The 13,157-nt window shown below is 43.2% G+C and overlaps 1 protein-coding gene across 1 annotated transcript; it reads left to right on the top strand.

Annotated features, from left to right (window-relative positions):
* Window positions 1-4,312: 4,312 nt before the first annotated feature.
* On the top strand, window positions 4,313-6,379 carry avpr2l (arginine vasopressin receptor 2, like). The gene is made up of 2 exons (XM_024144817.2): window positions 4,313-5,489; window positions 5,732-6,379. Exons 1-2 carry the CDS (start codon window positions 4,592-4,594, stop codon window positions 5,809-5,811), a joined length of 978 nt encoding a protein of 325 aa, XP_024000585.1. The 5' UTR covers window positions 4,313-4,591; the 3' UTR covers window positions 5,812-6,379.
* The last annotated feature ends 6,778 nt before the right edge of the window (window positions 6,380-13,157 follow it).

Here is a 13,157-nt window from a genome sequence, read left to right on the forward strand (position 1 = left end):
TCTGGGAGGGTGCAGTAAAGCTGTATCTAGCTACAGTATACAGTAGATCTGAGCTACACTAGCCACTTTGAAATGAATCTGGAGGGGTGCAGTAAAGCTGTATCTAGCTGCAGTATACAGTAGATCTGAGCTACACTAGCCACTTTGAAATGAATCTGGAGGGGTGCAGTAAAGCTGTATCTAGCTGCAGTATACAGTAGATCTGAGCTACACTAGCCACTTTGAAATAATCTGGAGGGGTGCAGTAAAGCTGTATCTAGCTACAGTATACAGTAGATCTGAGCTACACTAGCCACTTTGAAATGAATCTGGAGGGGTGCAGTAAAGCTGTATCTAGCTGCAGTATACAGTAGATCTGAGCTACACTAGCCACTTTTAAATGAATCTGGAGGGGATGCTGTAACACCACATAGCAAATACTGCAATTTCGCTTCTATGATCCCTGGGATTCCCAATATCCCCACTCAGTGTTTCATCTTTAGGTGCGGAGCATCGCGCACTGATAGACTTAAAATGAATCTGGAGTCATGCAATAAAGCCATATGAGTGTAATTGACTTCTATATGACCTCATGGGATCTCTTTATCCTCAGTCTCTGTGTGAATATTTATCGGTTCCAAACATCTGACCATCTCACTCTTTGTCTTGTTTTACCCCTATCATCAACCTTACCTATACGGTTCCAGGGAGCACGGTGCAAGACCTGGTTGCTATAGGGACTTGTCGTGGTTAAGAGGGAAGGGCAACTTGAATTGGATTGCGCCACTAATATATGGAATTATCTGCTGCCCTTCATAGAAAGGAACATCATTTCAACAACGTTTACTATTGAGTCACTTCAGAGCACTGTGACAGGAATCTGGATACAGTGTATAATCAGAGAACACTTTTCTTCTATAGATGACAGAACAATAATGACATATGACATAATAATGACATATGACATAATAATGGGTTTGCTTCTGCTGTATGTTTTTGATTACCTCTATTGAAACGGTTTATACTGTTTGAATGGAACAAAGGGGGAGGGTTTTTGCTATAAACATCCATGCAACCATACATACACAAACACAAAAATTTAATTCTGTTTAATTTTGGCAGGTAGGATCAACAGGAATATCCAGCAGCACTGTGCCTCTGTGGGCTGGTTCTGTGCTCCTCCAGCAGCACTGTGCTCTGTGGGTTGTTACTGTTCTCCTCTAGCAGCACTGTGCCTCTGTGGGTTGTTACTATTCTCCTCTAGCAGCACTGTGCCTCTGTGGGTTGTTACTGTGCTTCTCCAGCAGCACTGTGCCTCTGTGGGTTGTTTCTGTGCTCCTCCAGCAGCACTGTGCCTCTGTGGTTGTTACTGTGCTCCTCCAGCAGCGCTGTGCCTCTGTGGGTTGTTACTGTGCTTCTCCAACAGCACTGTGCCTCTGTGGGTTGTTACTGTGCTCCTCCAGCAGCACTGTACCTCTGTGGGTTGTTACTGTGCTCCTCCAGCAGCACTGTGCCTCTGTGGTTGTTACTGTGCTTCTCCAGCAGCACTTGCCTCTGTGGGTTGTTACTGTGCTCCTCCAGCAGCACTGTGCCTCTGTGGGTTGTTTCTGTGCTCCTCCAGCAGCACTGTGCCTCTGTGGGTTGTTACTGTGCTTCTCCAGCAGCACTGTGCCTCTGTGGGTTGTTTCTGTGCTTCTCTAGCAGCACTGTGCCTCTGTGGGTTGTTACTGTGCTTCTCTAGCAGCACTGTGCCTCTGTGGGTGTTACTGTGCTCCTCTAGCAGCACTGTGCCTCTGTGGGTTGTTACTGTGCTCCTCCAGCAGCACTGTGCCTCTGGGGTTGTTTCTGTGCTCCTCAGCAGCACTGTGTCTCTGTGGGTTGTTTCTGTGCTCCTCCAGCAGCACTGTGCCTCTGTGGGCGGGTTCTGTGCTTCTCCAGCAGCACTGTCTCTCTTCTTTTCCAGATTCATTTCAAAGTGGCTAGTGTAGCTCAGATCTACTGTATACTGTAGCTAGATACAGCTTTACTGCACCCCTCCAGATTCATTTCAAAGTATATTGCAGTGTAGCTAAGAGCCATTGGGAAACAAAAACTCTCTATATATATTTTAGGCATAGAGTACATGCTGTGTAAAAGTTGATATCTGAAGGCAGAAGATGCAGTAATGGAAACGTGATAAACGCTGGATGAATAATCTAAAAGGGTCTATTTCTGACTTGCTTTACGACAGCAAGCTTTAGAGCATCACTAATGTATGCACATTACGTCTGTATGTATGTTGCCCTGGTCATATTGCTTCCTGTCACTGAGCATGACGGGTGGCATGGATAGGTGGCATGACGGGTGGCATGACGGGTGGCAGAAATGATCGGCTATGAAAAGCCAACTGACATTTACTCCTGAGGTGCTGACCTGTTGCACCCTCTACAACCACTGTGACTATTATTATTTGACCCTGCTGGTCATCTATGAACATTTGAACATCTTGGCCATGTTCTGTTATAATCTCTACCCGGCACAGCCAGAAGAGGACTGGCCACCCCTCAGAGCCGGGTTTTTCTCTATGTTTCTTCCTAGGTTCTGGCCTTTCTAGGGAGTTTTTCCTAGCCACCGTGCTTCTATCTGCATTGCTTGCTGTTTGCGGTTTTTGGCTGGGTTTCTGTACAGCACTTTGTGACATCAACTGATGTAAAAAGGGCTTTATAAATAAATACATTTGATTGATTGATGGATGGGTGGCATGGACAGGTGGCATGGACGGCTGGCATAGATGGATGGCATGGCGGGTGGCATGACAGGTGGCATGACAGGAGGCATTACTGGTGGCATGACAGGTGGCATGGATGGGTGGCATGGATGGGTGGCATGACAGGTGGCATGTGTGGGTGGCATGGACAGGTGGCATGGACAGGTGGCATGGACAGGTGGCATGATGGGTGACATGGACAGGTGGCATGATGGGTGGCATGGACAGATGGCATGATGGGTGGCATTGACAGGTGGCATGATGGGTGGCATGGACAGGTGGCATGATGGGCGGCATGGACAGGTGACATGATGGGTGGCAACTGGGCAGGTGGCATGATGGGCGGCATGGACAGGTGGCATGATGGGTGGCAATGGACAGGTGGCATGATGGGTGGCATGGACAGGTGGCATGATGGGTGGCATGGTGGGTGGCATGGACAGGTGGCATGATGGGTGGCATGGCGGATGGCAAGACAGGTGGCATGGGCAGGTGGCATGGCAGGTGGCATGATGGGTGGCATGGACAGGTGGCATTAACTGCATAATAGATGTATAGTAGGAAAATACTATTATGTGGTACTTAACAGCGTCATAAACAGTGTCGGTGTTTCCTCACACTGAAGGAGAACAGCCTTTTATTCTAGCATGATGTGGGYTGCRTCCCAAATGGCACCCTATTCCCTATATAGTGCACTACTTTTGACCARGRCCCATAGGGTCTAAAGTAGTGCACTATGTAGGGAATGGGGTGCCATTTGGGACACAGTGATGGTGTGGAGAGGTTGTGGATAATGAATAACAGCACTCAGCACACTGTATCACTCAGGAGCGAAGGCTCTGCAAGCTGCTAGACACAAATCTCAGCTTCAATACATCCTTTCAGATATGTGCCTTCCTGCTGATAAGTACTGTACACATGACCTTCTCTTCACGACTGTCACAAAGGCACTAGGTGAAACAGAACTGAGAGAAGTGCTCTCACAGAGGCCAGAGTAACGGTATAAACACATCATTTCACAATATGACATTTACCACAGTCTGAATCTCTAGGAATTCATTTTCTCCAAGAATATGCCCTGACCAGTCAATACAGTTGTTGACTTGATGCTTTTAAATAAACATGGGTCATATTGATACATGGATGCTGAGGGGGAAATGCACGACCAATGTTCTTTTACATTCAATTGTAAAGGATACGAGTCCTTATACCTGACTTTTATCAATCATATTCAACATGGATTCAATTTGAAAGACTGTTGTTTAGGGGTGGATGTAGTCTGTTCCTTTAGTATTCTGTGGAAGAAAGGCTTCTCATCAGGCCCATGTGGCTAATGGTCACACAGGTCTATGTCCACAATTAATATTGACAGAAAATGGAAATGAAGGACATTGAATGAAATGAATGTGCACTCACGTGTGAAGCCAGGGGAGGTGTTCATATTGAACACGTAGCCTGGATGTTCATTACACTCTGGGAATGCGCACTGCGCACCTACCTATACAGCACATTCTGATTTCATTGGTGCATCCAGAGCCATATTTAAACAGGCCTACAGCTCTGGTGCACCTGTCGTTGCAGGCCATCTTTTCTCGGACGGTGATGGTCCGTACAAAATGTCATAGTCAGACGATGCTTGCAAGGCTACCCAACCACATAGCGCTGGGTGGCAAAACTGACGTTTCTTGAAGGTGCAGCAATTAAATTCAGGGTGAGGCGTCATGGCGAGTCGTCAGGCAAACACCACGCTACTACCAGCTAAAGCACTTGTTGCTGCTGCGCAGAGCCACTGCGCATCATAGGCGACAGAGTGGCCGAATTGCCAATAGGAAAGTATTGGACCTAATTTTCTGAACATAATTAACAATGAAAAAACAAATAGTAACCCAAAAAATATTGTACGGTACAATGAGTTTACAACTCAATTATAGTGGCAATGGCAGTTCGGAGCGGGAGGACGCGGGAGGAACTGATGAAACAGGTGAACACGACTTTGCGCTTCTAAAAACTGGAGTTTTGGGATTGATTTTTGTCTTAGCCACATGTGGGAATTTGTGCCTTCTGCATGCACTTTGGAGGAAGCGCAAGATGAATACAAGGACCCATCTGTTCCTTCTGCACCTGTGCTTCGCGGACCTAGTGGTCGCTTTCTTCCAAGTCCTACCGCAGCTCTGCATGGAGATTACACACCGGTTCCGAGGCTCAGATTTCGTCTGTARRTCGGTGAAATATCTTCAGGTGGTTGGGATGTTCGCCTCCACATACATGATAGTGGCCATGACCATAGATCGGTACCATGCGGTCTGCAAACCCATGGTGTCGTTCTTGAAGAGTTCCTTTAAGAGGTACGTCGCCATAGGCGCAGCGTGGCTGATCTCTCTGGCTTTCAGCACTCCGCAACTCTTCATCTTCTCTCTCCAAGAACTACAGGACAACCTGTATGATTGTTGGGCGACATTTATCGAACCTTGGGGTTCTAAGATATACATCAGCTGGATCACTTTATCRGTGTTTGTTCTCCCGGTTATCATCTTGCTGTACTGCCAGRTTAAAATATGCACGGGGATATACTTCAACATGAAGAGAAAGGCGCTCCAGGCTTCCACGAGCGACAGGCGCACGGGCACCAAAGGGGTCTCGAGCGCGATGTTGAAGACGGTCAAAATGACATTCGTCATCATTATGGTCTACTCGATATGCTKGAGCCCCTTCTTTGTGGTCCAGTTGTGGTCTGCATGGAGTCCCAGTACAGCGCCCACAAATGGTAAATTCGATTTTATTTGCGTACCTGCTTGTCATTTTACTACATTGTTAGGAGCACAGGGATCTAGAAGCCACAGGTATCTAGTTTAATCACACCGATTGGCCTCCAGTTCTATTGATTTGCATGACCTTTCCCATTCTTTCTGTGGAAACCTGTAGTGCTATTTTTATCATGCCATATCCCCTCTCTCTCTCTCTCTCTCTCTCTCTCTCTCTCTCTCTCTCTCTCTCTCTCTCTCTCAGGTCCACTGTTTGTCATCATCATGCTGCTTGCCAGTCTAAACAGCTGTACCAACCCCTGGATCTATCTTTACTACAGCTAGGAGACACTATGTTGGACTAGCTCTGGTCCAGGCGCTACTTTCAGCTTCACAGAAGGCTCAGCATCAGCAAGCCACACATAACACCATGGACCAGAGCTATTGATGGACCATATGGGCAGTATGGAAACTCCCCCTACTCCACTGCTTCACCTTCTACTGTATATCGCATTTCTTTGATGTCATTGAAGACCCATGGTTTAGACACATGTAAATATATGTAAATATCCTCGTTGATTCAACATCAATATTGGTATGTCAASCCGGCCATTTTAGCTCTCAGCGGTAAGCAAATGTAATGTATATTCTTTCAAGCTAATATTCTATAAGAGGTGCAGGAACTGGAGCAGTAGAACATTTGAGGTGGCGGTACTCAGTTCCGGTGAGTTCCGGTGAGCTCCTGTCCAGATCAATCACTGATTATCTGGGATGACTAGCCACCAGAAAAACTATTGTGAGGAAGGATATGGGCATCAGTGAACAACGAATGGTCGCTCTGTGAGTATAATGTGTATTTATTATGACTATCTGGTCCATATATTTATTGACGTGTTTGAACTTTGACATGTCTTTACATCGATATCTGTATTTTCTCTGTTTTTGTGTAATGCAACAATAAAACACATGTCTGTACATGATTTGAAGAATTAACTGAACAAGTCTGAATGTATCTATCTACTAATACTAACATTATTTTAAAACCCTGGTGCGGAACTCTGTTCAGGAGGAGTGTAACTGTTCCCTGTAGGTGGGGTCGTGTGGTTGTGCTGACTGGTTTTCATGTTTAACATTACTCTACTGTTGTGCTGATTGCTGCTGCCTTCTCGGCCAGGCCTCCCTTGCAATAGACCATCTGTGTCTCAATTGGCTTTTCCTGGTTAAATAAAGGTCAAATATAAAGTTCCATATGGAAGTGAAATAATTCAGTGTTTTCTGGGAAAGCACACTATCAAAGGAATAACTCCAATGACTTACATATGCTTGGGCTCTCTCCCTTCTAGCTTCAAACAAAATGGCACCGTGTGGTAAACGTTTAAAAKAAATTAAGACCATTGTTACATTCAACAATAGTCCTATGGTTTTCTTTTGAAAATACTTTTCCAATAGCAGACACTCAGAGCTGATTTTCTTCCAGCCAAGTGATTATGACACGTGCAGGCAGGGTTGGGGAGTAACTGATTACATGTAATCTGATAACCATCAGTTACGTTACCAGCAAAAAATATTGTAATCAGATTACAGACGCTGTTGAAATACTAGATGGTTACGTCTTCCATTACTTTTAAATTCAGAAAGGATGTTTGCGGGAAAAAATACATTACGRCACCTTTCTGTTTTCTCAATGAYATTCAATTGTAAAAAGAMGCAAGTTAAAGTTTGTTCCACCTGAGCAAGTCTGACCACCAGTCAGAGAGCACTATGATGACACACCAAATGATGACCACCAGTCAGAGAGCACTATGATGACACACCAAATGATGACCACCAGTCAGAGAGCACTATGATGACACACCAAATGACTGACCACCAGTCAGAGAGCACTATGATGACACACCAAATGATGACCACCAGTCAGAGACCACTATGATGACACACAAATTGATGACCACCAGTCAGAGAGCACTATGATGACACACCAAATGATGACCACAGTCAGAGAGCACTATGATGACACACCAAATGATGACCACCAGTCAGAGAGCACTATGATGACACACCAAATGATGACCACCAGTCAGAGAGCACTATGATGACACAACAATGATGACCACCAGTCAGAGAGCACTATGATGACACACCAAATGATGACCACCAATCAGAGAGCACTATGATGACACACCAAATGATGACCACCAGTCAGAGAGCACTATGATGACACACCAAATGATGACCACCAATCAGAGAGCACTATGATGACACACATTTGATGGATCCATTTTGTCTTTTTCTAATGCCTCTTAAAGGGAAAGTAATCAGATTACATTACTGAGTTTGGTCAATCCAAAGGTGCATTACTGATTACAATTTTGGACAGACAACTAGTAACTAACGGATTACATTTAGAAAGTACCCTACCCAACCCTGCATGCATGTTTTGACAATTTGGTAACACTTTATATTAAGGTCCCTTAATAAACAATATATAAACAGTCTGGAAAGAGTTTACTTACCACTTATTCATCATTATTCCTACATTTGTAAATGTCATTAAGCAATTTGTAAATAGTCATTTATGCATTTATAAACGTTATTTAAAAAAATGTATTAATGATTTATGAGATCATTCATAAATTGTTTGATCATAGTATGTTAACAATTTGTAAAGTATTAATAATCGACAACTAATGTACTTATTTGTTATTGTCAACATAAGATTATTGATAATGTAATTGTTAATGGTTGATTAATGGTTTGACTCAGCATGTATTTACATATTTATAAATGTATTTATATACAGTATGTCATGAATGGTATATTTATTCATTGTTAATGAGTACATTTATAAATGTGAGAACAGTTACTTACTAATACCTCAGTTGATGATTCATTTAGATCTTTATAACCCATTTACTAATTATTATAAACTATTTTTGCAGCCCCTAATTTAATGTTGTGAATCCAATGGGTTGCTTTAGCATTACCTAGCCTAGCATGCTGATGAAAAAAAGCAGTTTAATGAAAACAAGCAGTATTTAAATCTTCTCGGTTTGTGGCTTGGATAATGGGATAATTAGGAGTACAGCAACACCTTCTATTCACGGATTGACGTACGTTTTTCAAGCCAAATCCCTCGTCCGTCACTGCGGTGAAAACCTATTGGAATAGGAAAGTTTTGACTTGAAGGCAGACTGAACTTCAAGTTGAGTCTTGGCTAACTAAACACAGTAACATACAGTAGCATCTAAAGTCTGGACATACCTATTCATTCAAGGGTTTTTCTTTATTTTTACTATATTTCTACATTGGGAATAATAATGATGACATCACAACTATGAAATAAACACATATGTAGTAACCAAAAAAGTGTTAAACAAATCAAAATATAATTTATACTTGAGATTCTTCAAAGTAGCCTGACCTTTGCCTTGATGACAGCTTGGCACAATCTTGGCATTCTCTCAACAGCTTCATGAGGTAGTTCTTTTGACTGCTACTGTATATAAATACATTGATACATATGTATATAAATGGTGAGTCAAACCATTAATCAACCATTAACAAATGCCTTATAACTAATCAAATGAGTTGACAATACTCCTTTATAACAATGTTGTTGTTATGATTGCTCCTGGCTGTGGTTTGCTTCATTGTCACTTAATGTGCATTTCAGACTGCCTGAATAACAGACCGTGAAATGACAAAACACAGACGATCTATTCTCTTCACAAATGTTTATCCATCTTGCAAACATTCAGACAAAAGAACAAAGGACTTGATTGCAAGTTGCCTGTGAGAAGAGAAATGCTTTTCATGTTCAGTTTGAAAGCTATATAATCATACTTAAGCAAGTGTGATATATGGCCAATATACCACGGCTAAGGGCTGTATCCAGGCACTCTGTGTTGCGTTGCGCTTCAGAACAGCCTTAGCCGTGGTATATTGGCCAATATACCACACCCCCTCATGCCAATATAGTATATTGTAGTATGGCTTGTCCAACAGGTTTCATAACCACTACCTGCATTCACATAATTACTGTACTGTCGTCTTTAAGGGGGCAGTCTGCGTTTCCTACATCCATTTTTGGACTTTTGAAATGAATTAAATCTACCCATTGATTCCTGAAGAATTATTCCTTATAAATGCCCATGAATTTAGATTTATCTGTCGTACCTATCAGAACCCAATCGAAAAACTGTTTTTACTCCAATATTTGTAAACAATGCAATTGTAAACAGAGTATAGCCTGAAAACAGATGTTTACCAAACAGTGGTGGGGTGCCGTTTCGATATAGTTTGAACTGCAGAGTTTTAAAGGCCCACTGTTCCAAAGACATGACTCCTACATGGAACTGTATGTGCTGTACTGCAGGGTTTATTCTACAGGTTACAGTTAGATTACCGCGCCTGTCATTCACCTGCCTTTATAGAATTCACTGAAGAACATGTTGTTAATTTACTTGATGAACAAGCCTCAATTAGCCTTGATGGACACCTACTGAGCATTACAATACAAAATCAATTAAGAGACTTCTCTCCCAGCCAATCAGTCCCAATTATAGACGATTTTAATGAACAATGGTGGAACATCTGTCAGTAACCACAGGTTTGTTTACTTGGCTCGTCTCGTACTGAAAACAAACACTAAATTTCGACTCTTCATTGGCTTTTATGGATCAGAGTGGTTACTGTGGGTTTTTTGTGTCTCCATGGCAATTGTAGGCTAAGCTATTATTGTTGTCTTGGGAGTGGTTATGGCCACTCCTCCCCGTTGACACTGTAGTGGTTCTAAGTGTGCTTGTGAGCGAGCGAGAGCGAGAGCGAGAGCGAGAGAGACTGTAGTGGTCCTCAGACCCTTCTTTAGTCCCTCTGAGAGAGAGAGAGAGAGAGCGAGAGAGAGAGGACTGTAGTGGTCCTCAGACCCTTCTTTAGTCCCTCTGAGTGCGAGAGAGAGAGAGAGAGAGAAAGAGAGAGAGAGAGAGAGAGAGAGAGAGAGAGACTGTAGTGGTCCTCAGACCCTTCTTTAGTCCCTCTGTGATCAGACATGTCATCCTCTATCTCCAGGAGAGATCAACAGCTCTGTGATCAGACATGTCATCCTCTCTACTCTCAGGAGAGATCAACAGCTCTGTGTTCAGACATGTCATCCTCTATCTCCAGGAGAGATCAACAGCTCTGTGTTTCAGACATGTCATCCTCCATCTCCAGGAGAGATCAACAGCTCTGTGTTCAGACATGTCATCCTCTATCTCCAGGGAGATCAAACAGCTCTGTGATCAGACATGTCATCCTCTATCTCCAGGAGAGATCAACAGCTCTGTGATCAGACATGTCATCCTCCATCTCCAGGAGAGATCAGCAGCTCTGTGTTCAGACATGTCATCCTCTATCTCCAGGAGAGATAACAGCTCTGTGATCAGACATGTCATCCTCTATCTCCAGAGAGATCAACAGCTCTGTGTTCAGACATGTCATCCTCTATCTCCAGGAGAGATCAGCAGCTCTGGTGTTCAGACATGTTATCCTCTAATCTCCAGGAGAGATCAACAGCTCTGTGATCAGACATGTCATCCTCTAAGAATGCCCTGGTATGTCCATCTAATCCCTTCACATACATTAAAAGCACAGTCTCAGAGACGGATTAGATGTGTTCAAGTGTGCATCCCAAATGGCTCCCTATTCCCCATATAGGGTTATGGTCATAAGTAGTGCACTATAAAGGGAATAGGGTGCCATTTGGGACATAACCATGGTGAATGAACTGGATGTCTTCGTGTCTCATGTCCTCCACCCTCGACGGGTCGGCAACAACCGGATGCATCTGGTTTTCAGGGGAAATAGGAAGAGTCTGTGAGGCGACTTCCTCTTCAGGACGTAGACACGGCAACACTCCACCTTAACTCCTCCTCCACATTTACTGGATTGGTTGAACAGTGCAGAAGAGAACCTCCCCCAACAGTACATTTTTCTCCTCAGGACCAGAGAGAGGGAAACGCCCGCTGCGTCAGGTTACTTGTCACTTATGTGCATGATACACGTGGAACAGCGCCACGACTCAATTGAACCAATAATGATTGTGTAAATACTTCCAGAATAAACGTTTTTTTCTGTCTGGAGTCATTTTTCTCAAATGAAAGGCAAAAACAACTGACCTGTTCTGACAATACCATGCATAACGCATGTTAATACTTTAGACTCCAGGTGATTAGTAGCTCGCCTTCAATTACTAGAAGTATACTATCTTTGAATGGACATAACACAGTGGATGGATGGTTCATTTAGCATTAGCCTTTCACAAACAACAATAATAATACCATCAAAAGACTTATTACTCTGAAATGAAATTAGACTCTAAGTACAAAACAAACAATGGCCCCATTAAGTCTGTTTGTTTACAGTCTTGACTAATGCGTTGGAATAATGCTAAACACCTCATTTATTCCTACGAGTCGTTCAGGCAAGTGCAGTCAGGGAGCGCGTTCCAAATGGGCCACAGTAGTGTATTATACAGACCCTCTGGGAAGCAGACAAGGCCTCGGGCCCGAGGGATGGAAGGCGTTTCTCTCAGGGGATGGATGCAGAAAGATGCAGGGGTGAATCCTAACGAGTGTTGACGTAGTCATGCAGTGATGTCAACGGGAGACTAAGTGAACATTTGGCATCTAATGAGAGCCTTTAGAAAGGTCAGTTATGACGAATGCATCAGCATATAATTATCATTGAAAGATGGACTTTCCACACGTGGCAGTAGCACCTAACACCACTTGTCTTTTGTTATGACTCCGGGTACAATTAAAGTAATGCTTTTCTAAAGGCAAAAAGTCAGTGCTTAGATGTTCATGGTTCAACGCCATACCTGGAGTTCTTCTGTATCGACACAAGTCTTGTGAAATTAGGGCTGCTGCTCCGGAAACCTGGATCAATGCGTTTCGCCAGCTAACTGTCCACAACTGCCTGAAAATAACTTCAACAGTTCTGAAGTTTCGCAATCAAAACAATCATTTCCCACTAAAAACAAACCATTAACAAAAATTGCTTTCCTTAATCATCCAGACATCATTCAGAAGATCAATGTGGCTGCTAATCAAGTTTAGCTAGGCTAAATTTAATAATCCTGCTTTTGAAATAGCCCATTGGTTGGTGCAGTGCAGACATAAAGGCTGCCCGATGGCAGTTTGCATTCTGCATAGGATCTTAAGGATACAAAACAGCGATCAGACTATCAAACTTTGGCAACAGACAGAGCTGCAGTCAATGACTAAGGAGAGAGGCCCCTAAAGGCAGAAAAAGTGAGGAGCAAAATCAATTGCCCAATTTTGAGGGCCATTATTCTAATGTAATACAAAGTTCATTAGATGTGGTTGCGAGCAACAAAGGTATGCATTGAACACACACAGCACAGCAATTAACATCTGTAATTGATAAATTGTTGTTTTTTCCTATGACCGACATGATGGGTGGTTGTGTGTGTGTCCTTGTATTCGTGCTGCTTGCTACATTCTATTGACAGACACGAACACAGGGTGTGGGCCAATCATCGAGAGCCAAAGAAGGACCTATAGGGCCTATCTTTCCATTATCAAGTCAACCTACATATGATTTTAAATGGTCATGTGAAGTCCCAGCTTCTTCATTACTGTCAATCAGGTCTTCTCGGATATCAATGAAATTGCTGTGAAGTTGACTGT

The sequence above is a fragment of the Salvelinus sp. IW2-2015 genome, unplaced genomic scaffold, assembly GCF_002910315.2.
Source record: "Salvelinus sp. IW2-2015 unplaced genomic scaffold, ASM291031v2 Un_scaffold6020, whole genome shotgun sequence".
NCBI classification, from domain to species: domain Eukaryota; kingdom Metazoa; phylum Chordata; class Actinopteri; order Salmoniformes; family Salmonidae; genus Salvelinus; species Salvelinus sp. IW2-2015.